The 27,289-nt window shown below is 65.2% G+C and overlaps 2 protein-coding genes across 5 annotated transcripts; one reads left to right on the top strand and one right to left on the bottom strand.

Annotated features, from left to right (window-relative positions):
• Positions 1-1,224: 1,224 nt before the first annotated feature.
• Positions 1,225-14,319, top strand: SLC7A10 (solute carrier family 7 member 10). Of its 3 annotated transcripts, none has more exons than XM_055145651.1 (11): positions 1,225-1,493; positions 8,799-9,003; positions 10,543-10,694; positions 10,786-10,911; positions 11,486-11,639; positions 12,190-12,416; positions 12,497-12,600; positions 12,762-12,858; positions 12,977-13,126; positions 13,595-13,772; positions 13,948-14,319. In XM_055145651.1, exons 1-11 carry the CDS (start codon positions 1,340-1,342, stop codon positions 14,171-14,173), a joined length of 1,773 nt encoding a protein of 590 aa, XP_055001626.1. In that variant the 5' UTR covers positions 1,225-1,339; the 3' UTR covers positions 14,174-14,319. The 3 variants fall into 3 exon arrangements, with proteins under 3 accessions (XP_055001626.1, XP_055001627.1, XP_004600765.1); XM_055145652.1 differs by having other exon boundaries at positions 1,226-1,493; positions 12,268-12,416; XM_004600708.2 differs by having other exon boundaries at positions 1,227-1,493; positions 12,293-12,416.
• Positions 14,320-15,024: 705 nt separating this feature from the next.
• LRP3 (LDL receptor related protein 3) lies at positions 15,025-24,312 on the bottom strand. Of its 2 annotated transcripts, none has more exons than XM_055145650.1 (7): positions 24,163-24,312; positions 23,019-23,066; positions 19,003-19,165; positions 17,402-17,616; positions 16,108-17,206; positions 15,819-15,951; positions 15,025-15,674 (listed from the first exon to the last, which is right to left on the bottom strand). In XM_055145650.1, exons 1-7 carry the CDS (start codon positions 24,233-24,235, stop codon positions 15,090-15,092), a joined length of 2,316 nt encoding a protein of 771 aa, XP_055001625.1. In that variant the 5' UTR covers positions 24,236-24,312; the 3' UTR covers positions 15,025-15,089. The 2 variants fall into 2 exon arrangements, with proteins under 2 accessions (XP_055001625.1, XP_055001624.1); XM_055145649.1 differs by lacking the exon at positions 24,163-24,312 and adding an exon at positions 23,765-23,816.
• Between the last annotated feature and the right edge of the window lie 2,977 nt (positions 24,313-27,289).

The raw sequence follows: 27,289 nt of genomic DNA, 5'->3' as shown, positions 1-27,289 counted from the left end.
GTGGAACTAGAAGGCTTTTGTCGGAACCTAAGACATCCACCTTCCGGGTCTCCGGAGCTCGCGCCTCGGGCTCCTTTAAGAGCTTGGTGGCTGTAATCTCTGGGGCGGGAGGCGGTGGGCGCCAAGAATGCTGGACACGGGCTCGAGGGACGCAGCGCCCCTGCCCGCGGCCTCCCGCCCCCCGCCAGCCCCCACCCCCGGGGGTCCTCTAGCCCCCGCCCCCATTGAGAGGTCTCTCCTGGCAGCCGCTGGGGCACAGACCCCAGACCACCCCGCCCCGCGCGGGTCCAGCGGGCCCCGCCAGGGCCCCCTCGCAAGTCCCGGGCCGCCGGCAGGGGGGCGCGCGCAGCTCGGGGCGCCTCATCCACATGCAGGGGACGGCGCGGTGCGGCGGCCGCCAGGAAGGGACAAAGGCTGTTCCGCCGCCGCCGCCGCCCCGCGCCAGGCTCGCCCCGCCCGCAGCCCCGGTGGCCCCCGCCGCGGTCCCCCCCACCACCCTCCTTGTGTCGGCTGTGCGGGCGCGGCGCAATCCGGGCAGCTTCCGGGAGGAGGCGGCCCTCCCAAGGCTCTGGCACTCCGGACCTCCTCCTCCTCCTCCACCTCTTCCTCCTCCCCCTGTGACCTTCCCTGGGTCTCCCGAGCATGCTGGGCGGGGGTGGGGGAGGGTACAGAGGGGAGACGGGGGGCGTGGGGGGAAAACGTGGCCGCTTAGGCCACGTCCGAAGACCCGCGTTCAAGTCCACTGAGTCCCGACTCTGACCTGTTGTGGCCAGCGGCACATGGACCCTGCGCGTGGATGCGCCGAGAGGAGAGGCAGTGCGGCCCCCGCGGGTGAGGGTCGGGGTCCCAGAATCTTCAGTCTCCCCAGACTTTGGAGCTAATTAGGGTCCCCAGCCCACTCAGAAGACCCTCCCCAAATCAACCAATCAATGTAGATTAAAATACGTACATCACTGTCCAGTCGGGGCCGGACACGGGGCAGGCAGGTGGGCGCGGGCCAGGGAGGGAGGGTCCCACGCGCACCCCGCGCGGAGAGGTAACGGGGGGCCCCCGCTGGGTAGTCCTCCACCTGCCCAGTGCGCCCTCGCCGCGGCTGCGTGGGGGCGGGGAGTCCCCTTTAAGGGCGGCCAGGAGGGGCTGCCCGGGCCTCCTTCCGCCGCTCCGGGGCCCCCGCTGCCCCCGGGCCGGACCGGGCCGCGCGCCAGCGCATGCGCCCGCCGGTGGGCGCTGTCCGGGGCGGCCAGAGCGGCGCGCACCGACCGACGGACGGGCCGACGGAGCGGCTGCAGGGCGGACCGACGGGGCAGCGCAGGGAGCGGGCACGCGGCGGGACAGCGACATGGCCGGCCACTCGCAGCAGCCGAGCGGGCGCGGGCTCCCCGGCCCGGCGCCCTCGCCCTCCCCCGGCCCGGGTCCCGGGCCCGGAACCTCCCCGGAGCGGGTGACGCTCAAGAAGGAGATCGGGCTGGTGAGCGCCTGCACCATCATCGTCGGTGAGCCGGGGCGCGGCGGGTGCGCACGACCCGCGTGGGGAGGAGCTGCCCGGAGCTGGGGTCTCCACGGGGTGCTGAGGCGGCCGGCGCCTTCACCCCGGGGCTCGCTCTCCGCCCGCAACCCCTCCACCCCGGGCCCTGCCTGCCTCTCTCCTACTTTCTTGGCCGTGGGAACCCTGCCCTCGGGTTCCTTACCCGAGAAACTCTGGTCAGGCCTTGAGCCCAGGCGAAGACCGCACGTGTGGGGGGCTGGGTGGGCCCCCAGTTGGCGTCGCGGCTGTGCGCGGTGGGGAGCAGAGGGGCAGGCGGCACGGAGGGGGAGTGGACCCGGGCACACCATTAACTGCAGGTCTGGCGCGGGCTGCTGGGGGCTGGGCGAGCGGCCAGGGACAGGGAGGCCGGTGATGGGGTGGACAGACGGAGCCCGGACAAAGCAGCTGCCTCCCGGGCTGGGGTCCCGCAGATGCTGCTGCCCAGCTCCCCCGGGCCCTACTTCCTGCACTGCGAAGGACCCGCTCCTGCCCAGAGGGGGCATCTGGTGATGGGCAGCGGGCTGGGACGTGGGGATGCAAAAGGAAAGTGATGGCGCTGTGCCTCCTTCTGTCCCCACTGACCAGCCCTGGCTTCTCAGGAGCACCCAGATGGGAGCCAGTGCCCACAGCAGCCTCCACGGAGGCCCTTTTCGGGGTCTCAGGGGCAGGAGGGATGAATGAGGGGCCCTGAGGCTCTCACTCACCTGTCTTCCCCTTTCCTAATGGTGGAAGCTGGTCATGCAACCAGATGGAGAGGACTCGGGGCTCCGGGGGTCCCCACTGCCTCCTCCTGGGCACATGCTAACCCTGTGGACTGGGCTAGCATGGAGCTGGGGGGACTCAAGGGGGCACTGCCGGGTCTCCGCCTCCTCTGCCCAGGACAGGAGCCCGTGGGCTGGGCTGGCATAGAGCTGGGCGCCTTCTGGGACTGGGTGCAGGGAGAAAGGGCCCTCGCTGGGGTCCGCCAGGCCACTGCTCAGAATTTGACCTCAGCGCTGTGCCCACCCAGGGAGAGGAGGTCCACGTGGGCTTTGGGGTCAGGAGGCTCTCAAGGCTGGAGCAGCTGCAGGGCCAGGCGGACACAACCCTCCAGGAAAAGTTGCGGGTCCTTTCTAGAAGAGGAGGGGCGACCTGCCAGCTTTGCTTGCATCTCCAGGGCAGCGCTGAGGGCCCCCCACCCAGTCCCCTGAAACCCCCAGCCCCGGAGGCCTGAACTGGGGTGTGGGGTAGATCCCAGCCCTGACACTCGGGGTGGGCCAAACTGGCTGGAAGAGTTTTTTTGCAGGGTCCCATGGGCAGGGTTACCGGTACTGGCCTGGCAGGACAGATACGGGGACCGTTGCCCTGGACTGGAGGGGGGGACCGGTGAAGGAAGGAGGTGGGGCTGAGTCCAGGGTCGCACTGCCCACACCCCCGACACCCTGAATGCCCTCCCTCTGCCCCAGTCTCCGCCCCTGGGTGTGCATCTGCCCCCTCTCCCCCCACCTCCCGCCCCGTGGAGCCTGGTGAAAGGCACAAATGTCTGCAGAGTGTCTGTGGGAGCTTTCGAGGTCTTGAAACCTCACTTGATCCTTCCCATTTGTTGGCAGCTGCTAAATTAAACTGGCTCTGCCCACGGAGGCCCTCCCAGGAGCTCCGCGAGCATCCCAGGCTGAGGAGTGGGGCCAGCGGCACAGAGAAGGGTCTGTGAGCCAAGGCAGGGGTGCCGGGGCAGGGCCGAGAGACGGAGACGCCGCTGAGATCTGCTTGCGCTCTGGCAGGACCCCAGTGTGGTGCTCTCCCTCTCCTCCTTCGGTGCTTGTGCCCACCTGGTGAGACGGGAGCGTTCCATACCCGAATTTCAGACATGGAAAGAGGCTGCAAGCTGGCTGGCCAGGCTGCCGGTGATGGACGCGGATTCGGAGCCAGATCTGGACGCGGTGCAGTGGCCCGTCCACGTACAGCTCTGGTGTGGGGCAAAAGCAGGGCCACCTTTAGCGCACAGGCTGGGGATGCGCCAGGGTCCCTGCTGGGAGAGTATCGCGGGCCTCAGATGAGAGAGGTGGACAGAGGACTCTGTCTCAGCTGCCCCCTGTCCAGGGCTGCCTGTCCCAACTCAGGGACTTGCCCCAGGGAAGGGACATGCGGCCCAGCTCCAGTCACCTGCTGGCGCCATCCTGTCCCCTCCACTCTCCCGGTGACCCTGTGCCCAGCAGGAGTCTGTGGGTTGGACTCCAGTGGACTCAGGGACTGTGTCAGTTGGGGACCTGCCCCACACACCCCATCTCCTTGGGAGCCAGTCCCTAACTGCGGTGTTCAGAACTGTGTCCCCTCCCTGCTCCCCCCAGGGCTGTTTAGAACCCAGTTCTTCTGTCCAGAAGCAGTCCCGGCTCTCCTCTGGGACTCCCCCCACGCCCCTGAAAATGGACAGGGCAGCAGGAACGGCAGCAGTCCCCCGGCCGAAGTGCCCTTGAGGTGCTCAGGGACGCGGCTGGGAACTGAGGCAGCTCCCGCTCTGAGTGTGGCTCTCCGGCCAGTACTGGACGCTTATTCATCTCACCAACAATGAGATGGGAACAGTGCCTGCCACTGTTCTAGGTACTGGACACGGCAGGGTCCAAGGCAGATGTCGCCCTGGCCTCCTGGAGCTGACGGTCAGCCTTGGACGCTGGACAGTCGGCTCATCCGTGGGGGGGGGGGAGAGAGGGGTGACCCTTCCCCGGGCTTGGCCATGAGGACTTGGGCTCTAGGGGAGCTGGGGGGCCCCCCGGGGAGACTGGCGGGTGGGGCAGGGCTTCAGGGATGCGGCAGGAGGGCGAGGCAGGGAGGTGATTGCATCATTGGGCTGGAAGCTCCATGGTTCAGGGTGGGCGGCTGCGGAGATGCCAAGAGTGGGGTGCCGGGAAGCTAGAGACAGGGAGGGGCCAGGAAGGGGGGCTGGGCCTTTGCGGGAGCAGCTGGACAGCTGTTTGTGGAGCAGGTGGGAGAGAGGAGAGCACCAGGCATTCCCTCTGACCCGCTCGGTGGGCTGGCCAGCGCGCCACACTGGACACAGGACTTACTGCCGTGGCCGCAAGGTCTGTGCAGGACATCAGCTGTGGAGCTGCCAGCAGAGGTTGCGGGGGTGGGGGGGGTGTCCCGTGAGGCCCCCAAGGCACGAGCGCAGGAAAGGAGTCCCAACTTGACCTCTGGGCACCCCATTGGGGAAGTTGGGATTGATGAGAAGGGGCCAGCATGGGAGTTGGGGGAAGTCGCCGGGGGGGACAGAGGAACGGAGGTGGGGACAGAGAGGTCTGCCTGCAGCCGCAGAGGCCAGGAGGGAGTGTGACACTTCCCCTCTCAAAAGGAGAGTGAAATGGTCGAGGGGTGTCTGCCCCTGCTCACTTTCCGGGGTCTCTGCCCACCCCTCAATGAGTACTTCTGTCCTCTGGAGGGGTGTGACGACAGGCAGATTGTTGAGTTCCCCAAGGGCTGGTGTTTGCAGGTCAGTTTGGGTGGCCTGGGGTCGAGGACCCTTCCGCCCCACCCCGCACTGGGCAGAGAAGCAGCTCAGGATGGGACTCCCTTGTCCACCATCCCCCCCATTGGAACTCTGGTTGGGGGTTGGACCCCCCCCACACACACCCCCTTTGGACTCGAGGACCTTGATACCAGCCATGGGAATTCTGAGCTCTTCCACGATGTACAGACCCAGCGCCCAGCAGCGGGGAAGGAGGCCGGGGCCCCGGGGCCCCAGAGCCATCCAGCCAGTTGGCAGCCAGTGAGTGTCAGGGGTGAGTGTCCCCTGCAGCCGTTGCTCATCGCAGAGGCCAGGCTCCTGGACAGTGCTGAGGGCCGGGTCCATGTCCTGGGGGCGGCTCCAGCGCCTCGGACCTGTCGCTAAAGAAACTGTGCCCTGGGGACGGCAGGGGGCTGCGGGGGTCACAGCCACCAAGCTGGGAGGTCCCAGGGGTCTTTCTGCTGTTGCCCTGGGAGACGGGGAGCCCCTGCGAAGTGGGGTGGTCCCGAGGCCTCTGCCGCAGTCAGGGTCAGGCCAGGCCTCTGCTGCCCTCTAGCCCCATGGCCACACTTGGGGGCCAGCAGCCTCTCCTAGACGTTCCCCACTCCCGACGGCGGTGGGGTGCGACCACCTCGGCCCTCCCTCAGCCGGCACCTGGCACACGCGTCCCCCTGCTCGCCCATCTCCTCCTCCCCAGACATGCTGTGCCGGGGAGACCTCCGTGGGCGGCCGCTGCCACCCAGAAATAGGTCAGCGCTCACGGAGCGCGAACAATGGCCCTTTCTTCGTTCTCCTGCAGAGGCGGGTAAGCCCCATCGGGCCAAACATCTCAATGCGATAAAGCCGCCCAGCGCGCACGGGAAGCGGGGAGAGCCCGGGCATCTGCTGCGGGTGGATATATCAGCGTCCACCTGCCTGGGCACCAGCACCCTATTTTTAGGCACCAGCCCAGCTTTTAAAATTTTTTATTTATTTACTTTTTTGCTTTTTGGGTCACACCTGGCGATGCACAGGGGTTACTCCTGGCTCTGCACTCAGGAATTACTCCTGGAGGTGCTCAGGGGACCATATGGGATGCTGGGAATCGAACCCGGGTCGGCCGCGTGCAAGGCAAACGCCCTACCTCTATGCTATCACTCCAGCCCTGATATAATAGCCCAGCTTTGAGTGGACAGGAGAACCGGGGCCTTGGGGCCCCACGCTCGCCCTGCACCTGCCATGGCTCATGATACCCCCGCCCCTGACCTCCGTGGGTGCCCTGGCCCCCGCCTCTCTCCACTGCCCCCCTAGCACAGCCCCACACGTCTGGATGGTCCCCAGCCGTACACCCACCATCACCCACCTTTCCCTGGCACCGGTAGCCTGCCAGTCCAGCTCGTGGTCCCTTTTCCTCACTCCCAGGACCCACCCCAGCACCAGAGCCCACCCGCCCACCTCCAGCTGCCCCTCCCGCACAGGTGCCCACCCTTGACCAGGCCCGGCCCACGTGTGCGGGGTGCAGAGGGCAGCCCTGCAGGGGGGGAGGGGTGTCACTGTCCTGGCCCCAGAAGGAGACTCCTTGATGCTCTCGTGGGCAGAAGGTCCTGCATTCTAGCCCAAGGCCTGACACCCAAACCAAGAGTGACCCCAGCCCAGCCCAGCCCAGCCCAGCCCAGCCCTGGGGTCCAGTCCAATGGCTGTGCCCTGGAGAACAGGGTACCGTGTGTATCTTCTCCCAGGGCTCTGCCCACCAGGCGCTGCTGCCAGGCTGAACTGAGACCCCCAGGGTGGGTGGCTCAGTGCCCCAGATACCCACAGTGTAACACAACCCCCCCCCCCCACTCCCCGTCTTCTCCCACCCCTGCTGGCTTCCATCCTCCCTGACTTTTGGCAAATCCCACTGCACCAGGTCCCGAGAACAGAAGCTCGGCTACTGGGCCGAGAAACTCAAAGGCTCTTTGGGAAGCCCAGAGCCAGCCCAGGCCCTGCTCCCCACACAGGCCGGCCCCCTGGAAGCCGGCTGAGGGCTCTGCGTACCTTGAGGCTGTGTGTGTATGTATGTGTGTGTGTGTGTGTGTGTGTGTGTGTGTGTGTGTGTGTGTGTGTGTGTGTGTGTGTGTGTGTATGGGGGAGGGGGGGGGAATTCTGTCCTCCTTATCTGGATGGATTTTGTGCTCCTGAGATGTGACTAGAAACCCAAGTCCGGCCGTGGCTGTCAGGCTGCAAATCTGTGTCGACGGGGGTGGGGCGGGTGGCCCCGGGGACAAGAGATGCATGCAGATGCTGCTGTGTCCCCGTCCGCCCGCCCGCGGGCGTGCAGGTGGAGGAGCAGGCTCTGTCCTGAGGGCCGCGCGTGCCTGTCCCCAGTGGGTCTCAGTCTCTGCTGGAACATGTTCCTGCCGTGTAGCCTCTGAGTTCGGGGAGCGTTTCTTCCCAGGCCTGTTTTTCCACGGTTGGGCCCGGCTTCTCTGTGTCACCTCGGACCCCAACCGCCCCCCCCCCCCGCCCCACCGCCCCCAGCTGCCCCCTAGTGTGACTGTCTGGGCCCTGTTCAACTACAAAGCTGAGTGTGTCTTTGCCATACTGGGGGGAGGGGGTGAGGGGTGGGGAGGGTGGGGAAGGGAAGGGGCTCGTGCCCACTCCAGGGCCCACCTGAGCCCTCCAGGCTCTCCCCTGCCACCCCTGCTTTGGATGTCCACCTCTAGGAGGGCCAGGGGACCCCGCTGCACAGGAAGGGGCCTGTTCATCACACAGCAGACGCCCCCGGTGGCACCTGCCACTCACTGGTGGAACCGTGTCAGCACCATCCCCCTGTGCCGGAGGCAGCAGGTGGCAAAAGCAGGTGCAGTGCACCCTGGGCTGGGCTCGCTGACTGCACAAGGAACCCGCCCCGGTGCGGGTATGGCCACGGCGGTGGGGAGCCAAGGGCGTCTCCTCACAGCTGGGCTGTTAGCGGTGGGCCGGGTTCGAGTGCTGCCAGGCCTCGGCCCAGCGTCTCCTCACACCCCCCTTCCCTTTCCTGTGACCCCTGCCCACCCGCACTTCTCCCTCTCTCCACCCCTACTTGGGCTGTGCCAGGAAGCAAGGGCCTGGGTCTTTGTGAGGGCCCCAGGTCAAGGAGGTGCCAGGAAGTAGGTGGTGAGGCTGCCTAGGAGGGAAAATCAAAGCAGACCAATAAAAAACAAAAAACTAGAGAACAGAGCAGAGCCTAGGGCACCCCGGTATGGTGAAGTGGAGAGTAGAGCCTGCACCTGATGTAGGCCAGTGGGGCTTCCTGGAGGAGTTACTCTTTGGGAGTTTGGCCGCAGAACATCAGAGTCAAGGTATGGCTTTGTTTTTTTGTTCTTTTTTTGTTTCTGTTTTTGTTTTGTTTTGTTTTGTTTTGCTTTTTGGGTCACACCAATGCTTAGGATTACTCCTGGCTTTGCACTCAGGAATTACTCCTGATGGTGCTCAGGGGACCATATGGGATGCTGGGAATCGAAACTTGGTCGGCCGCATGCAAGGCAAATGCCCTATCCGCTGTGCTATTGCTCCATTCCCAAGGTATGGCTTTGGGAAGCCCATTCTGGCCAGCAAGTTGGACCCTGCTGAGAATGACAGCCTCAGTCAGGGGCCTGCATGTGGCCCCTCTGTGATGCTCTGGTGGTGCCCAAGTGACCGCTTGTCCCGTGGCCCCTCGTCGGGGGAGAAGGGGACAGGGCAACTCAGATCAGGGCCTGCAGTAGCAGCAGCGGCAGCGGAGCCAGCTGGCCAGCGAGGACCCCTGCCCTGCCCTGGCCCTGCCTGACCGCGCATCGCCCTGTCCCTCCGCAGGCAACATCATCGGCTCCGGCATCTTCATCTCCCCCAAGGGCGTGCTGGAGCACTCGGGCTCCGTGGGGCTCGCGCTCTTCGTCTGGGTCCTGGGGGGCGGCATCACCGCCCTGGGCTCCCTGTGCTATGCCGAGCTGGGCGTTGCCATCCCCAAGTCCGGCGGGGACTACGCCTACGTCACCGAGATCTTCGGGGGCCTGGCCGGGTGAGTTGGGGGGGTCTCCGGCGGACAAAGTGACACCTCCGTGCAGAGCCCGGCCCGCTGGGCCCCAACATCGTGGGAAAGGCAGGGGGAGCAGCTTCCCGGTCAAGGTGGGCAGGACCCGCAGCCGCCCTCTCAGCCGGACACCCCAGCTGGCCCTTCAGTCTCTCTGTCCCCGCTTCACAGTGGCCACCTGGGGATCTTGGTGTCCAGGCTGCAGGCACTGTGGCATCTGGGGTGGGGGAGGCGGTGAGCTCAGAGGACACCCACAGGGCGTCAGCAGCACCCGGCGGCCCAGCCGTTCCTTTCACACGCACCACTCATGGGCCGGGAGAGCCCAGGCACCTAGGCAGGAGGCCCGGGTTCCATCCTCGACGGCAAACCCACACCCTCCCGCCAAGAGTCGGGGCACAGAACTGGCTCTGGGGAGCTGGAGGACGGATGGACGGCCCTGCCCAGGGGGCCGTGGCAGCTGCAGTCTTGGCTGACCGGCTGCAGGGAGGGCAGGGGGCAGCAGGTTGACTTCGGGGTGCATGTCAGAATCCCAGGGAGCCTGAGTTGTGTGTGGGGGTGTACAACAGTGTGGACTAAACTGAGATCTGCCATCTTGCTAGGGGGCGCGGCTGGTTCCTGGGGACCAGGAGGACCAGAGGTATAGAGGTGGGGCCACATTGGAGGGGGTCAGCTAGGCCCAGAAGGAAATTTTAGACTGAAGTCTCTTGGGGCTGAAGTGACAGCACAGCAGGTAGGACATTTGCCTTGCACGCGGTCGACCCGGGTTCGAGTCCCAGCATCCCATATGGTTCCCTTGAGCACTGCCAGGGGTAATTCCTGAGTGCAAAGCCAGGAGTTACCCCTGTGCATCGCTGGGTGTGACAACAAAAGAAAGAAAGAAAGAAAGAAAGAAAGAAAGAAAGAAAGAAAGAAAGAAAGAAAGAAAGAAAGAAAGAAAGAAAGAAAGAAAGAAAGAAAGAAAGAAGACTGAAGGCTCTTATGGTAGCCCTATGGGGGGAGAGGGGGACACAGGCTGTGTCCTTGGCTGCCCCTTGGCCCCCTGGGGAAGGGGGCAGAGATAAGGATAGGGACTTTTGGGAACTAGGACACCAGGGTGGGTGGGTAAGGGAGCGGAGGTGGGGGGCAGGACCTGCAGAGGTGTGCAAAGGTGAGAGCATGAGGAAGCCAGCAGCCTTGGTTCCTCCCTGGGGGACAACCCCACAGACGGGCAGAGCCCCAGGACGGGTCTGTCTCCCAACTTGGTGCCCACTCCCAGTTGGACCCTGCAGGGTTTGGGGTATAAATCACCTCCCCACCCATCTCTACTCTCCCTGGCTCCCTGCCGGGTCCAGGCTTCTTCCAGGGGTCACACAGCTCAGGCTGAGGATCTGGGGAGCCCCAGGATAGCCCATTGCACAGAAGAAGCAGGTGGGGGGACATCGCTAGGGGTTTGGTTCCAAGTCTGGCACCCAGAGGAGCAGCCCAGAGCCCGGTGCCCAGGTCGGGCGCCCAGCAACCCGTGCCACTAGCGCCCCGGCCCCCTTGCAGGTTCCTGCTTCTCTGGAGCGCCGTCCTCATCATGTACCCCACCAGCCTGGCCGTCATCTCCATGACCTTCTCCAACTACGTGCTGCAGCCTATGCTCCCCAGCTGCATCCCGCCGGCCGCTGCCTCCCGCCTGCTGTCCATGGCCTGCCTGAGTGAGTGGCCTGGGGCCCTGGCCCCCTAAGGGGGGGAGGGTGGGCTAGTTAGGGTGGTCTGACCTCCCGCGCTGAGCCCCATCCCTCGCAGTGCTGCTGACCTGGGTGAACAGCTCCAGTGTGCGCTGGGCCACGCGCATCCAGGACGTATTCACGGGCGGGAAGCTGCTGGCCCTGTCGCTCATCATCGCCGTGGGCTTCGTTCAGATCTTCCAAGGTAGGGTGGGGTGGGGGCTGGGAGCGTGGCGGGGGGGCTTGGGCTGGGCTAAGGGGGCTGGTGGGGGCGGGGGCTGGGGCTAGGGGCGTGGAGGGGGCGGGGAGGGGCGCAGGGTGGGGCTAGGATCTGATGGAAGCCGGTAGTGGCTGGGGCGGGTTTGAGGGCGGGGCTGGGGCGGAGCTAGAGCGGAGCTGGGGGCTGGGTTGAGGACTTGCCAGAGCTGGGGTGGGTTTGGGGGCGTGGCTGAGGGCTGGCGGGGGGCGGGGGGCGGGGTTAAGGGCTTAGAGCTGGGGCGGGTTTGGGGACGTGACAGGGCGGGAGGGGTTGGGGGCGTGGTTGAGGGTGTGGCTGAGGGCGGGGTCTAAGACTTTGAGCTCGGGGCGTGGCTGGGGCGTGGCTGAGGGCGGGCGGGAGGCGTGTTGGGAACAGGCAGGGCCGGGAGTGGGCGGAGCTAGGGCGGGTGGGGCGGAGCTATGGCAGGGCGGGGCTAGTTACGTGACTAGGGCGGGGCTGGGCTGGGGGCTGGGCTCGGGCCTGCCTGGATCACTCTGAGGCTCCCTCTCTGGGCCCCCAGGCCACTTTGAGGAGCTGCGGCCCCGCAATGCCTTCTCCTTCTGGATGACGCCGTCCGTGGGGCACCTGGCCCTCGCCTTCCTCCAGGGCTCCTTCGCCTTCAGCGGCTGGAACTTCCTCAACTATGTCACCGAGGAGCTAGTGGACCCTCGGAAGTGAGTGGGGCACCCGACACGGGGAGAGACTCGGGATCCCCCAGGGCCGGTTCTGGAAAGCCGGATCGAGCCTGTGGACACTTCCTCACTCCCGGCTGGGCCTGAGCCACTGGGAGCGCCTGTCCTCCAAATAGCATGTGACCTGTGCTACCGTCCAATCCTCCCCAGTGACTCTGGTGGTGGTACCTTGGTGTCTGTCCAGCCTGGGCTGGCACCACGTGCACCGTGTACAATGGGCTCTAAGGACATTTGGGGGATTTTCAAGGTGGCCAGAAACTTGGGTCCTGGGACATTTCCCCCTCCACCATCTGCCCTTCCTTTCTCATTTTGTTTTTTTTTGTTGTTGGGTTTTGGCTTTTGGAGACACCTGGGGGTGGTGAGGGCCTGGGGGTGCATATGGCTCAGTGTCCTTCCAGAGTGGGCTGGAGAAGGAACCCGGGCTCTACTCTGTAGAACACATGCTCACACCCTGCCTCCTCCCTCTGACCGGAGCCAGGGCTGGGGCTGGGGCAAGGGGGGCCATAGTAGACCCACGGCTGCCTGCCTTCAGCAGCAAAGGTGGCTTCATCACTGGGTCCCCCACGTGCCCCCCACGTGCCTGGCCGTCCCCAGCCCCTCGCCCCCCCAGGCTGAGCCCGCGCCGCTGCCCCCAGGAACCTACCTCGCGCCATCTTCATCTCCATCCCGCTGGTGACCTTCGTGTACACACTCACCAACATCGCCTACTTCACTGCCATGTCCCCCCAGGAGCTGCTGGCCTCGAACGCGGTGGCCGTGGTGAGTGGAGCCCCACAGGGGTCCCCGAGCCCTGCCCGGCCTGCCCCATCTCACGCGTCCCCTCTTCTGTGTCCGCCCAGACCTTCGGGGAGAAGCTGCTGGGCTACTTCTCCTGGGTCATGCCTGTCTCTGTGGCACTTTCCACGTTCGGAGGCATCAATGGTTACCTGTTCACTTCCTCCAGGTGGGTAGCTCGGGAGACGGGGCTGGGCTGGGGGAGGCAGGCTCCTGAGGCTGGAGCCCTAGTCGAGGCCAGACTCCCCGGAAGCAAGAGGTTGAGGGGCCGGCTGGAGGAAACTGGGGCTGGAGGTCAGAGGTCACCTATCTTTGTCCACTTCACCCCAGACTCTGCTTTTCTGGTGCCCGGGAGGGTCACCTGCCCAGTCTGCTGGCCATGATCCATGTCAGACGCTGCACCCCAGTGCCCGCCCTCCTCGTCTGCGTAAGTTGGGGGACCCCGGCAGGGCAGGGCCCGAGCACTGGAGGGGCCCCCTGGGTCAGGGGGTGTGGCCTGGCCAGGTAGCTGGCGGGAGGCCAGTGCTCAGCCCGTTCTCCCGCAGTGCGGGGCCACCGCCGTCATCATGCTGGTGGGCGACACCTACACTCTCATCAACTACGTGTCCTTCATCAACTACCTCTGCTACGGCGTCACCATCCTGGGCCTGCTGGTGCTGCGCTGGAGGCGGCCGGCTCTGCACCGGCCCATCAAGGTGAGGAGGGGTGTGGTGGCCAGTGGCCCTGACCCGTGGCCCTGAGCGCTCCAGCTGCTTGGGACAGACACCTTCCTCCTCAGAACCCCCGGTGGCCCGGGCTTTCATGGGCCTAGATCAGAGGCAGGAGAAGGAGGCTCAGGCAGGAGCCCTGAAGCAGCGCAAAAAGCCCTGTCCCGGCCGGAGACGTGCGCGCCCAGAGTCCACGTCTAGACGCAGGGGACTGGCCCCCGGGGCAGGGCCCAGAGCACCTCCCTTCCCCTAACAGGCCTTCACACTCTGAACCCTTGAGCCCTGCGGCCAGGTCGGGGGTGGGCAGGTGGACTCCACGGGAGGGGCTGCAGCCAGGCCAGGGGGACTGGAGCGCGCTGGAAACGCCTGGCCTTGCCCAGTGTGTGTGTGCGCGCGCACGCATGCGCAGCAGAGGAGCGCGGTTCTCGGCCCTAGTGCTCCGTTTGCACCCCTCAGGTCAACCTCCTGATCCCAGTGGCGTACTTGGTCTTCTGGGCGTTTCTGCTGGTCTTCAGCTTCATCTCGGAGCCCATGGTGTGCGGGGTGGGCGTCATCATCATCCTCACCGGGGTACCCATCTTCTTCCTGGGCGTGGTCTGGAGGAGCAAACCAAAGTGTGTGCGCAGACTAGCCGGTGAGTCGGGAAGGAGCGCCCGTGGGGAGGGGGGGGGAGAGGGAACCGCGGGGGAGTCTCCGGCCGGCTGCCATGGCAACGGGGGGGAGGGGTGGGGGAGGGGAGTGACCAGCACGGAGCGTATCTGGAGTGATGGGCACCCACCGCCGCCTGACCCGCGCCCTTGCGTCCCCAGAGTCCCTGACGCGCTGGGGCCAGGAGCTGTGCTTCGTCGTCTACCCCCAGGGCTCCCCCGAGGAGGAGAGCGGCCCCTGGGAGGCCTCCCCGCTGCCTGCCGCCACCGACAAGCCCCTGAAGACACAGTGAGACGTCGAGGGGCCGCCGGAGCAGCGGTTTCTGTTTACATGTTGTTTATTGAGGAGGTGTTTTTGCAAAAACATTTTGGTTTTTTTTTCTCCTGAAACAACAAAAAAGATTCCATTCTTGGAGGGGTGAGGAACCCCCAGAGGAGTGGATAGGCTCCCTGTCACTCCAGCCTCCTGGCCTGCCTGGAAGGTCCCCGAATAAAACAGGCTGGTGGCCCTCAAGAGAGCCGCCGCTCGGCTGAGTCCCTGGGGATGCCGCGGGGAGCTGGCCGCTGACGGCCCGGCAGGGGGACGCTGCCATCTGACTGGCACTCGCCTGGGGCTGGCTGGCTTGGGGTGGGGGTGGGGGTCAGAGGAACTCCTACCCTCAGAGAGACGCAGGAAGGGTCAGAAACAGCTACCAGGCGCCCCTGCAAGCCCTGAAGGCCATCCCGTGGGCCCCTGCTAAGCTGCTGTTTCCCATCCAACCCAGATTGGGTGCCAGGAGCCCTGCCTGCTTTACAGGGGGAAACTGAGGCCCTGAGCAGGACTTACACTTACAGAACCCCCTGGGCTCTCCAGACCACCCAGGGCTTGCTCTGTGCTGAGCCCAGCACCCTAGTTTTTGCCCTGGCATCTGGACACGAACCGGAACCCCACTGTCCAGCAGTTCCCACGCCCTTGGGAAGAAGAGGGCTCAGTGCCCACAGCACCCCACAAACTAAGTCCAGAGGCCCACGGCCCAGTTCCCAGCTCTGGCGCTCCCCGAGATGAAGGGAGCCAGAGGGAGGCAAAGACGCCCCCAGACACCTCCTCCTGGCCACGAGTTTCCAGAAAGAAATGGGCAGACAGAGCCAAGACTGCAGGCCACTGTGTGCACACACCAGGACCCCTCATCCCCACCCCGTCTGCCCACCTGCGTGCCCACGGGCAGGCTGGGCTGCGGAAGAAAGGACACGGAGGCAGGGTAGAAACGACTGTGTATTCCCTGGTTACAAAGCGGGGCGGTGGCGTCCCCAGAGCGTCCAGTAGGTCAGCAGACCAGCAGGGCCTCGTCGTCACTGGCCTCCAGTGCTGGGGAGCAGGGCGTCAGGGGGCTCCTGCAGACGCCCAGGGGCTCTGCTGGGTGGGAGCCTGGGGTGCTGCTGGCGGCGGGGGCGGGGGGTGCAGGGGGCGCAGGGTCCGGAGCTGTGCGGGGCTCCCGCGGGGGCTCCGCAGGGCCAGGGCTGTCCTCCAGAGCACCCCTGTGGGGCGCTTTGCCGTCCGTGACCTGCGGCCCACACTCCTGGCCCGGCGGCAGTCCGGAAGGTCCCACCTCTGGTCCACAGCCTGTGTCCCGGGGGGGCTCGTCTCCAGCAGCCCCCGGGCTGTCTGGGTCACTCGGGGGTGCTGGGGGGTCCGGAGCAGGCCCCGGGCCGGGCTGCAGGAGCCCGTCTCCCAGCACGGTCTGAGAGGTGCGGGCGGCACTCAGCAGCGGGATCTGCCCGCGGGGGGCCCGCGGCCGGTGGAAGAGCCGGTTCCAGAGGCGGCCCAGGCGGCGGCGCGAGGGTCCCCGGCGGGAGGCGTGTCTGCGCATCTGCCGCCTCACGGCGGTCCGCAGGTTCTGCAGCACGGAGGCCTGCGGGGGTGGAAGCGGCGGCTGAGCTGGCGGGAGGAAGGCGCGCAATAGTGCGCCTCACTTCGCACGGCCCCGTAGGTGTCCCCCACCTCCTGGAGCCCGTGCCCATCCGCACCCCAGCCCCTGCGGGTGCCCGGGGCCCACCTGGGAGGCGCTGTACACGGGGAAGTCCTCCACCGGGGGGATGAGGCCCTGCGCGATGAGCTGCCCGTAGGACGGTGGCGCCTCCCGCCGCACGAACTCCGCCTCCAGCCGCGTCATCTGCGTCTCGAAGGCCCTGCGGCGAGCAGAGCACACGTGGCAGGGCCGCTGGGGGCGTCAGGGCGCCACAGCTGGGCGGACTGCTGCCCCCAGCCCGGGAACCCTGGGCCCAACTGTGCCCCTGCAACACCTATCCTGTGCCTCTGCCCACCTGTGCCTGCCTCCCGCCCACCTGTACTCCTGCGTGCGCAGCGAGTAGAGCTTGAAGGCGCAGCCCAGGGCGATGACGAGCAGCAGGCCGCACACCAGGCTGCCGATGAGCGCGGCCGTGATGACCTTGCGGGGCACCGCCGCCAGGCAGCCTCGCTCGTCGCTGCCGTCCTGGCAGTCCTCCTGGCCGTCGCAGCGCCACGTCTCGAAGATGCAGAGGTTGGTGCCGCAGTGGAAGGTGCCGGGCTGGCAGGAGGCGCAGTTCTTCTCGTCGGCGCCGTCCGGGCAGCTCTTCTGGTTGTTGCAGCGCTCGGCCAGCGCGTAGCACTGCCCGCCGCCGCCCTCGCAGGGGTACTGGTCGGGCGGGCAGGCCGGGCAGCCCTGCTCGTCACGGCCGCTGGCACAGTGCCACCAGCCGTCGCAGCGCTGCGGCTCGGAGAAGCAGCCCTGCTCGCCGCCCGTCCCGCCCCCGCACGGCTGCTCCCAGGGCAGGCAGTAGCCCTTCACCTGGTAGGTGGCGTTGAAGCCGTGGCCGGCGCTGCGGGCGCGGGCGTGGTAGGCCACGGTGAGGCGGCCCTGGGCGGCCTCCAGGCTCACGGGCCGGTGGTTGCTGCGGTAGGACAGGGTCTGCAGCAGGCGGTCGCCGCGCTCGCCCAGGCCCTCGTACACCTGCACGTAGTCGTCGTAGCCCAGACGCAGCTCCAGCTGCAGCAGCACGCGCCGCGGGTCCTGCGTGTCCACCAGCCACGTGCAGTGCAGGTCCGAGGGCCCGCGGGCGGCGCCGAACAGGTCCGGGGAGGCGAAGGACCCGTAGAAGCTGCCCAACCGCCGGCCGCAGGCCAGGTCGGGGCAGCCCGCCTCATCCGAGCCGTCGCCGCAGTCCTGCAAGCCGTCGCAGTGCCGCTCGGCCGGCAGGCAGCGCGTGGAGCGCGCCCCGCTGCAGGGGAAGGTGCCCCCTGGACACAGGCTGCCTGGCGGCTCCGAGGCGGGCAGCGAGCAGTTGCCCTCGTCTGAGCCGTCCCCACACTCATCCAGGCTGTTGCACTGCCACGGGCCCGGCAGGCACTTGCCGTTGTCGCAGTGGAACTCGCCCTCCTGGCAGGATGCCATGCCCAGCTTCCCTGCGGGGGGGGGGGCAGAGGAGAGGACACATCAGGGTGGCACCCCAGGGCGACAGCAGCAGCCCCAGGCAGGTACCATCCCCTGGGCTGGGACTGAGCAAGGCTCCAGGGCTTGGTGGGGGCGGGTCGCCGGTCTGGGCCCAGGGAGCCCCTGGAGGGCACCCAAAGTGTGGGGTGCTGCCTCCCCCGCGTCACCTCGGATGTAGGAGAGACGGAACCCCTGGGCCTGGCCCGAGCTGGAGGCGTCCGAGTGGAAGAAGATCCAGACGTGGTCGCGGGCAGAGATGAAGGCGGGAGGGATGGCGGAGCCGCACAGCCGGAAGGCCTCCTGGCGGGGCGGGGCTGCGGGGCCCAGCATGAGCCAGTCCAGGGAACACTGGTGGGACTCCTCCACGTCGAAGTTGTGGAAGCTGCAGGGGCAGAGGGTGGCCGCCGCGGGCGCCGGCCGGCAGCGTCCACATGCCCAAGGAACCAAGTCAGGCCCGGCTCGGGGTGGGTCCAGAAAAGCAGTGAGACCGTGCTGAGCCCGCCCACAACCTCACACGGCCTCTGTCACACAACCCAGTGCCGCAGCATGGACAGCTCCCTCCCTACACTGGACCCTGCCGCCAGACCACCCCAGCTGGCACTGGGGGCCAGGCCCACATACTCTCCGGCCTGCCCAGGACAGGGCCGTGCCCCGGGAGGGGTGGCACCACCCTGGCCAGGGCTGCGCAGAGCTCTCCAGCCAGCCAGGCAGGTGGTCTGAAGGGAGTCCCTGCCAGGCGTGCTCTGTGGTTTGGGCACTGCCCAGCCAAATGTCCCCTGCACCCCCACCCCAGGCCCGGGTTCCAGCCTGAGCTCCGCCCTCTGCAGCTGGTTCCCTCCCGGCAGGGCCCTGCCTGAGCCTGGGACAGGCTCAAGTCACAGCTGCAAGTCAGAGGCCACCTGTGCCACCACCTTCAGCTGCCCCTGAGACATCTGGGCTCCACGGCAGCTCCACAGCCAGCCACAGACACCCTCAGAGCTCACAGGCTACACACACACCTGCTCACACATGTACATGAGTGTCCTAATCCTGCTCACAGGGGGGCTCTGTGCACGCACACACACACACACACACACACACACACACACACACTGCTCAGACTATGTACAGATGCCTGTTCTCACACATGCACACACACTCTTACATATACACACCTGCTCACACATATGCCCACAAGCCTGCCCCCACATTCACAGGTGCATATATGCACACACAAGTCACATATGCACACATGTTCTCACATGCAGACACATCTCACACTCATGTGCACATACAACCTGCTCACACATGCACACACGTACATATTCACATGTGATAATATGCTCATGTGCACCATGTACACATATGTGAAATACATATGTTCACATCCCTCCTCACATGTGCACATGCACACTCACATATGAAATACATATGCTCACACCCCTGTTCACATGTGCACACATACACACATGTGAGATACATACATTCACACCCCTGCTCATGCACGCACACATGAGTGTATGAGTGTATATACATACACTCACATGTGCACATGCACTCACAGGCACACTTATATGTACATAGGCACTCGCATGCACACTCACACATGCTCCCACACATCTGCTCGCACAGACCCTCCACAGCTGCTGACATGTGCTCACATGCGTGGCTCCACTCACAGGCTCACTCAGGCCCAGGTGTGTGCTCATGCACACCTGCTCACACACGCCTGCCACACCTCCCGCCCGCCGCACAGGCACACACAGACACCCCTGCTCCCGGCCCGCACCTAATGGTGATCATGTCCCCGCGGTCTCCCTGGATGTACCAGCTGCAGTTGGTGCCGGGCGGGTAGTTGAGGGGCCAGGCCGGGCTGAAGATGACGCCGTGCCGCTCCGTGTGCTGCTCCAGCTTCCCGCTGCAGGTGGAGGGGGGCGAGAGGCCGGCCTCACCTGCGGGTGGGGAGTGGGGGCAAGACCTGAGCCCCGTGGCCTCAGCACAGGCGTCCCCAGGGTGGGGGCAAACCTCGCCAGGCGGCCACCAGAGATCAAGAGAAGTCGGCATGAGCACGCTATTGAGTATTTTTACAGACAAGGCCGCCATTTGAGGCTTCACAGAACTGGTCCCTAGGGAGAGGGCGGAGGGGGAGCCACCTGGTTCTGGGTGGGGCAGGCTCTAGCCATGCCCTGCGCCAGGGGACCCGGGCCCTGTGGCCGAGGCCACCCACCACTCATCGGTCCAAGAGGCAGCCTTGGGGAATTCCATGCCCGCACCCTGCCCTGCCCGGGCTGTCCTGCTGGGGCCCCCGCCGCCCTCCTGGTGAGCATCACACACAGCTCAGGCCCTGGGGGCAGCTGCAGAGGTGCACCCTCATGGTGGCTGTGCAGGACGGCCCTGCTGGGAGGGCCTCGTGGCCAGGAGGCAAGCTGACCAGCTGACCAATGACTCAGGCCAGGGGCTGGAGGCAAGGCCCATGTCCCGATGAACCAGAAACACAGGCTGGACTGTGGCTCAGATGGAACTCTGGCTTCCTCCTCTGCTTGAATTGGAAATTGGTGCTGGAGGCAGACACCACACCCAGGTGAGGAGCCTGAGGCTCAGAGAGGGCGAGTGACTTGCCCGTGGCCACACAGCCAGTTAGTAGCAGCTTCAGGGTGCCCCTTGGTCCCTGGGCGCTCAGCCTCTAACTGCCAGCCCTGAGCCAACAGGCTTCTCGAGGTAGATGGTGCGTGTGGCAGGTGCCCTGGCGAGGAGTGTCACCGTGCCCAGCCTCATGCACTGGCTCTGCCCATGGCCTGGCGCACCCTCCCTGGGCTCAGCACCCTGCAAACCTTCTCCATCCGGTGGCCACAGCGACATGAGCAAAGCAGTGGGGAAACTGAGGCTGGGGAGACAAGCAATCTCTATGTCCACCCCAGGGACACCTCCTCATCACTCTCCCACTGCCTAGGACCTTCCAGGGTCTCCTTAGAAGCAGGGGTTTCTGGTGGAGCCCCCAACATTACAGCTGCGGGAAGGGGAGGTGCTCCCCCATCCCACTCAGCTTCCACCCAGCTCCCTGCATGGCGGGGGTGGGGGAGCTTTCCCGGTGGGGCCTCATTGCAGCTGCCCCTCCTGGGTCCCTACCTCAGGCGGCAGTGACATCCCTTCCAGATGTGCCAGCCCTGGTGTGATCCCAGGACCCCACCAGTGCTGGCGCATAGTCGGTACTCAGTAAGTACCCCGTGCTAAGGGGCCTGGCCAGTCCCAGTTCTGCTCAGGCTCCAGGGGTGATCCAAAGGACCAAGAGACCACAACCCCACAACCCTCAGGCTGAGCTGACCACCTGGCCGTTGAGGGAGTCGAGGGTCTGTCTCACACAGGGTACCCAACTGTGGCCTGGGAGAGCAGCCCTTCCCTATGCTCCCAGAGCCCCCACGGCCCCCCGACCCCGCGCCCACTCTAATAAAGGTGACCCAGAGCCTGGGCTCCCGGCCCGGGGAGTGGGCACCTGCGTCCTGCTCAGAGCTGTGAGGTGACTGAAAAGAGGGAGAGGTTCGGGGGTCTCAGAGACGAGGCACACATTTCACGGAAAGGCCCTGGTAGGGGGGTCTCCAGCAGCCTCTGTCCCCAGGCTGACCCCCGCAGCTCCTTCTTTTAAGGATCACAGAGGCTTCTCCACACACCCGCAGCAGTGAGCGGCAGACGCTGGACAGCGCCCGCCTAATCAACGATGCGAGAGCCCCGCGCGCCTGTTCCCAAAACTCCCACACGGGGGCAGCAGCGCCATTGGGTCCCAGTTTCCTCTTCTCAAAAGGGTCAGGAGGGCTGAGCTTCCCGCCACCCCTTTGCCCCCGCCAAAGACAGACCGGAAGGAGGTTCCACTGTCCACTGTGCTGCCGGGAAGGGCCAAGAGCTTGCCAGGACTTCTACCTGGACGTCACATGGCCTTGGGCCTGGAGGGTACCACCAGGCTGGACAAACAGCCATAGGTTCCCCCCACCACCACCCCACACACACACCCCAGGATCCAGCACCAGCAGGACCTGGGGACCCCAACCCCGGCCCTGCCCCCCACCCTCAGCCTGAGTGGCCTCATACAACAGCTGCTGCTGGGGTCAGGGGTGGGGAAGGACAGAGGCGCTGACCCTACACGCCTGTCACGGCAACTGCCCTGGAGGAGAGGCAGTGGCCATGGGTCACTTGGCAACCCGAAGGCTCTCATGCCCTGGCCACAGAGCTGTCCATAGCAGGGAGAGGTGCAGCCAGGAGGTATGACCTGCAGGTTCCGGCAGCCCACAAGGGGCCTTCGGAGAAGCCCCTGCCCAGACTCATTGTGGGTCAAGTGGCCACAGTCCAGGGGAGCTGGGAGAGGGCACCTCTCCAGATCAGTGCTGATGTCCTGGGGAGGATGGGGGCAGGTCCAGGGGCCTGGGCCACCACCCACATAGCTCAGGACCCCAAGGAGGAGGCCAGGCCGGGCCCTGTGGGGTTCACAGAGCCCACTGGGCTCCGGGTTCGGCCCTGCTCACCCTCAGCTCAAACCCGGGTACGGGCACACAAGAAGCAGAGGTGGAGATACAGGCAGAAGCTGGCCTGGTGGGCTCACACTAGCCAGATGTGAGGCCCGTGGCCTCCCCTGTAGCTCCCACCCACCCACCCACCCCAGCGTTCCCGCCACAGAGGCTGATGCAGCAGGACAGTCAGCCCCCGGGCCTTCTGGGATGGGGAGAGGAGAGGAGGGCAGGGGTGGCGGGGCCAGAAGGATGCCAGGACACTCACAGGCCTGGGCCGGCGGTGCTGAGGCAAGGCCGGGCAGGCAGCTGAGTCAGCAGGCGCCGGGTCCTTGCGGGGAGCGGGGAGTGGAGGACAGGAGGGCAGACTGAGAGGCAGTGTGGCCGAAGCGAGCCCCGAGGGCCGCGGCTGTGGACCCACAGGCTCGGGCAGTGGAGACGCCCGATCCTGAGCAGAACAGGAAGTCCAGGAACGTGTAGCACAGCAGATGGGAAGGCGGGAGCCCCCGAGAGAGGGGGGACACCGGGACCCACAGGGCCCAGCCTCCTGCGTCTGCCTGCAGCCCACGCCTACCCGTGTCTGCTCTGCTAGGCCCCAGGCTGGCCAACACAGCTGGGAGTGCAAGGCCCAACTCCCCCTCACCGGCAGGAGGCGGCCTGGAGCTTGCACTGTGTTTTCATAAGCTCTGCCAGTCTGTTGGGCAACTGCTCAGCACAGGGACCGACGCTCTGCCATGGGGCTGCCCTCTGCCTTGCAGGAGAGGAGCGCCCAGCCCCACCCCTACTTATACACCGCACACACCAAGGCCGAGGCCATGGCAGAGCCTGGCAATCGGAGACACCCCCAGTCCACTGCCCACAGGGATCGGCCAGGCTCGGCCACTGTGGTCTGTCCCTCCTGCAGGGACACCATCAAGACAACCTTCCTGCAGCCCTGGGTGGGGACAGCACCCTCCTCTTGGGACACGTTAAGGACAGATCCATCTGTCAGGCATGCCCCGCACCCCCACTCACTCACACCTCAATAAACTATGACCTGAACCCCAGCTGCCCAGGCCCAGGCACGCTGCTCGTGGTGCTACGCTGCCCACACCTTGCCCCGAGAACTCATTCGCCTCAATAACGGACTCAGGGGCAGGTGAGCATGCTACTATGCCCATTTTACAGGAGAGAAGACTGAGAACCCACAGAGGCTGCTCTGGGATAAGCACAGATGGGGCAGTGGGGCCAGGACCCTGTGCCTGAGCTCAGCAGGACCAGGAAGGGGAGGGAAGGAAGAGGAGGAGGAGGAGGAGGAGGAGCAAGGACTCACCTAGAGCAGGAACTGCACTGCTGAGCTGCCCGGTGAGGACGATGTTGACTGTGGAGAAAGAGCGGTGGCTCAGGGCACTGCGGGGCACAGGGTGGCTGATGCCCACCTCCCGCTGGCCCCACTGTCTCAGACTTTGGCACCCACCACAGCCCCGGGGTCCCAGAAGCCGACTGCATTCCACGGTGGAAGACAGTGGGATACAGAGGCAGCTGCCCCGGCTCTGAGGACCCGGATCCCCTGGGGGGGACAGTGCTGCTCTGCCCCTTAGAGTGGGGACCACCCATCTGGAGACCACCCATCCAGATGGTTGGGAAGGGGGTGCCACTGGACCCCCAGGGGGATGGAGACACAATTCCGGTGTCCCCCTGTTTTATCAGGGCTCTCAGGGTGCATATCGTCCTTGAGAAGGAAGGCGAAGTGGCTCTCCCCAGGCCCCAGCCAGCCCCCCAGGGACCCCGCGCCCTGGGACTGTCCTTGGCTTTAAGCTGAGCACCTGCTCCCCGCCAAGCTGGGATGGGGATGTGCACATCACGCTTCCCAGCGCTATGCTCTGGTCCCCGAACAGGGGGAGGCCGAGGCCCGTGGAGAGCTCCAGCCCTCAGTATCAGGGAGCAGGGCGCGCTGTCTGTCCCCAGTCAGCACCCTCAGCTGTCCACTGCCTGCAGGGCACCCCTGAGCCTGGCAGGCACTAGGTGGAGAGGGGGGGGTCAGCACGGCTCGGAGGACACGGGCGGCCCCCTCCCCACCTTGGCTGCGGGCAGCGGACGAACTTTTCACCGTCATTTCAGGGGCTCCCGTGGAGAGACCACAGCGGGGGGGCACGGCCTCCCTCGTCTCGGTAAATAAAGGAGCCATGTGGGCCGGGCCTTAACTCCTTCCTCGCCTTCTGCCCACACCCTGCGGCGGCGCGCAGGAGCTGGAGGCGGCAGGTGCGCGGCCGGACACAAAGGGGCGCTTGGGGCGACCCCCCGCCCCAACCCCTGCCCGCCTGGCACCCCGCCGCGGCCCGCACCCGCCCGGGCGCCCGGGGTGGGGTGGGATGGGGGGACGCGGGAAGCGGGCCGGGCCTTTGTGCGCCCGCCGTGCCAGCCGGCCCCGAGGGGGGCGCCCCCCCACCCCGCCGCCGGGGCCCGGGCCCACTCACCCAGACAGACGACGGCGAGCTGCGCCCGGACGCCCGGCGCCCGCTCCGGGCCCGCGGCCGCGCGCGTGTCCATGCCGGGCGCGGGGCCCGGGCTCGGGCGGCTCCGGCGGCCGCGTCGGTGCCAGGCGGCGGCGGTGCAGGCCCGCAGCGCGCGCGGGGCCACATCGGCCGCGGCGTCACGGAGCCCGCGGGGGCGCGGCGGCGGCCGCCAGGGAGGCCCCGCGCCGCCGCCGCCGCCCGCCCGCCGCGGCCCCCGGCGCGCCCATGCCCCGCCGGCCCGGAGGGTGCGCCCGGACGCCCTGCCCGCGCCCAGCCTGGAGGCCGCGCCGCGCCGCCACGTGACGCGCCCGCCGAGCCGCAGTGGCGCGGGCGGCGGCGGCGGCGGCGGCGGCGGGGCGGGCCGGGGCGCGCGCCCCGCCTCGGTGCTGGACAGCTCCCGGCGCCGCTGCCCCTGGCCCGCGCGCTGCCCTCGCCGGACACCCTGGCGGCGCGCGCGTCTGCGGGGGGTGGGCTGCAGGACCGCGCGGCTGGAGGGGGCTGCGGGCAGCGCGGGGTCCCCAGCAGCCAGCCAAGAAGGGTCCCCCTCGTCTGCCAACGGCCCTGGGGGGGTCACCCACCGGGACAAATTCTCTGTGTGGCCCCTCGGAGGCCTATGATGCCCCCCATAACACACACACACACACACACACACACACACACACACACACGCACGCACACACGCACACACACACACGAGCCCCGACTCCGGCTCACGGGGGGCTCTGGGCTGGGTGGCCAGTGGGGACGCGCTTCCAGCCCCAGAAGCCGCGGAGATTGAGAAGGCCCCTGAGGTCCAGCAGGGTCAGTCCCTTGCCCTGGGCCTCACGTGAGAGCTGAGGTCCCCCCCCCCTTCATCCCCAAGCCTCTGGCAGGAAGGCCTTATCTCAGGGCACCCCTCTCCCCACGCCTCTCCAGTGGCCGCCTTTCAGGAACGAAGAGAGGTCTGAGGTTGCCCCTTTGACTCGCTGGCCCACCTTCTCAGGGCAGGCTAACTAGGTTTGTAATTTCTAATTTGAAAAACAAACAAACAAACAAAAACAAAAAGGCCTTTTAGTTTTACTGGTTTTTCTTGTTCTTTGGTGGCCCCTCACCCCAACATCCCAGCAGACTTCTGGAGAGATGTATGAAAGAGGAAGAGTCAAATAAACAAAATAAATGATTCCGCGGTGCCAACTGGATTTGGCTTCAGAATCCCGCCCAGATTGCTGCCTGCCCATGGAACCGGGCGGTGTGGCCAGGGCGGAAGCATCCCTTAGTCGCCGGGCTCTGCGGGTGTGGGAGGTGCAGTTTCTATCCCGCGCTGTTTTCTGCTTCAGCAGATGTTGGTGGAGCAGTTATAGAAGCAACCCGGCTTGGGAACACTCCCCCACCCAGCCCAGGGTAAAGGAAACTGTGAACCCACCATGTACATATCCAAACCTCAAACCTAGTGGAAAGGGTTAATAAAGGTCTGTCCCTTGTCCCTTCTATAAGGCCAACCTCATAACCCCCTCCGGCAGGGGCAAGCCAGCTACCTGGGAACTTGTCAGCAATTGTCCGTGGCCGGCAAAGTTTCTCTGCACATCATGAAACAACCGATCTGCTTTTTGAAAGTTTGTTCACCTTCAGGTTTTTTTGTTTCTTTGTTTTTGTTTTGAAACCACACCTGGAGACGCTTGGGGGGATACTCCTATCTCTGAACTCAGGAATTTCTACTGGCAGTGCTCAGGGGATGGTATGGGGTCAAACCCAGGGATCAAACCCCCATCAGCTGCGTGCAAGGCAAGCACCATGCCCACTGTACTATCTCTCTGGCCCCTCACTCTGTTCTTTTTTAAATAGAGGCCAACCCCAGCAGTGCTCAGGAGCCACCAGGGCCTTGCCTTATGATGCCTGGGGGCCACCAGGGCTGCCCTGAGCATGGGTGCATGCAAACAGGGATCCAACTCAGAGCCTCATGATGTTAAACATGTGCTCTACCTCTTGACCTATGTCCCTAGCCACCCACATGGGTTGTTTGCCTTTTTTGTAATTTATAAAAATATTGATTTTCATTACAAGAAAAGAGGAAAGAGCTTGGGGGCAGGGAAAGGGTTAAAGATGATTTGAAATTAAAAATACCAAAGCTATCAAAACCACACAATGAAAGTCCACTTTCCATCCATTAGGATGGCTATTAGAGAAAGAAAAAAAGAAGAGCAGACGAGATGCAGGCCAAGATGGAGAGAAGCCGGAATCCCAGTGCCTTCCTGATGGGAATGGGATGGTACAGCCGCTTTGGCAGTCAGGAGGCTCTCAGAGCCTTGGACAGAACTCCCCGGTGACCCCTCAAGACTGCTTCTTGGGCATGGATGGGAACCACTGAAAGCAGGAACTCGGGACAGACTGTACATTGGTGCATCTCACATTATCCACAGTAAGCTAAAGGAGGAGGCAGCCATGTCCATCACCAGCTGCTTCCATTCCATGGCACAGGCCGCCCACAGAGTGGAATATTAGTCAGTCTTCAAAAAGGAAGGCCCAGGGCCAGAGCCATAATACAGTGGGTAGGGTGCCTGCCTTGCATGTGGGTGATGCAGCCACATACAGTCCACCTATGAACCCTTACGGTCCACCAAACCCTGCCATTGAGGGCTAGGGACATAAGTCAAGGGGTAGAGCCCATGTTTAACATGCCCTGAGCACAGAACTAGGAGTATACACTGAGCACTGCCATGGGTGACCCATAAACCAACATCATCCGCACCAAGGCTCTCTGCCACAGGCGACAGCATAGATGAACCGTGAGGACTAGAAGCAGGGTGAAATACGCCAATCACAGAAGGGCAAGCACTTCATGATTCCACTCACAGGAAGTGCCTCAAGCAGCCAAATTCAGGAGACAGACAATGGTAGGTGATTGCCGGGGTGGGAAGGAGAGGGAAGCGGAGGAATTGATTAACAGCGACTAAGTTTCAGCTCGGGAACTTGAAGGAGTTGTGGAGATGCCGGCGATGGTGGCGGTGGTGGCCACGTGCAACCCGGAGCAATAGGACAGTGGGAAGGGTGATTGCCTTGCAGGCAGCCGACCTGGGTTCAATCCCCGGCATCCCATATGGTCCCTCCAAGC

This window comes from Sorex araneus, chromosome 8 (assembly GCF_027595985.1).
Source record: "Sorex araneus isolate mSorAra2 chromosome 8, mSorAra2.pri, whole genome shotgun sequence".
Classification (NCBI taxonomy): domain Eukaryota; kingdom Metazoa; phylum Chordata; class Mammalia; order Eulipotyphla; family Soricidae; genus Sorex; species Sorex araneus.
This window is presented reverse-complemented; position numbering and strand designations above follow the sequence as displayed.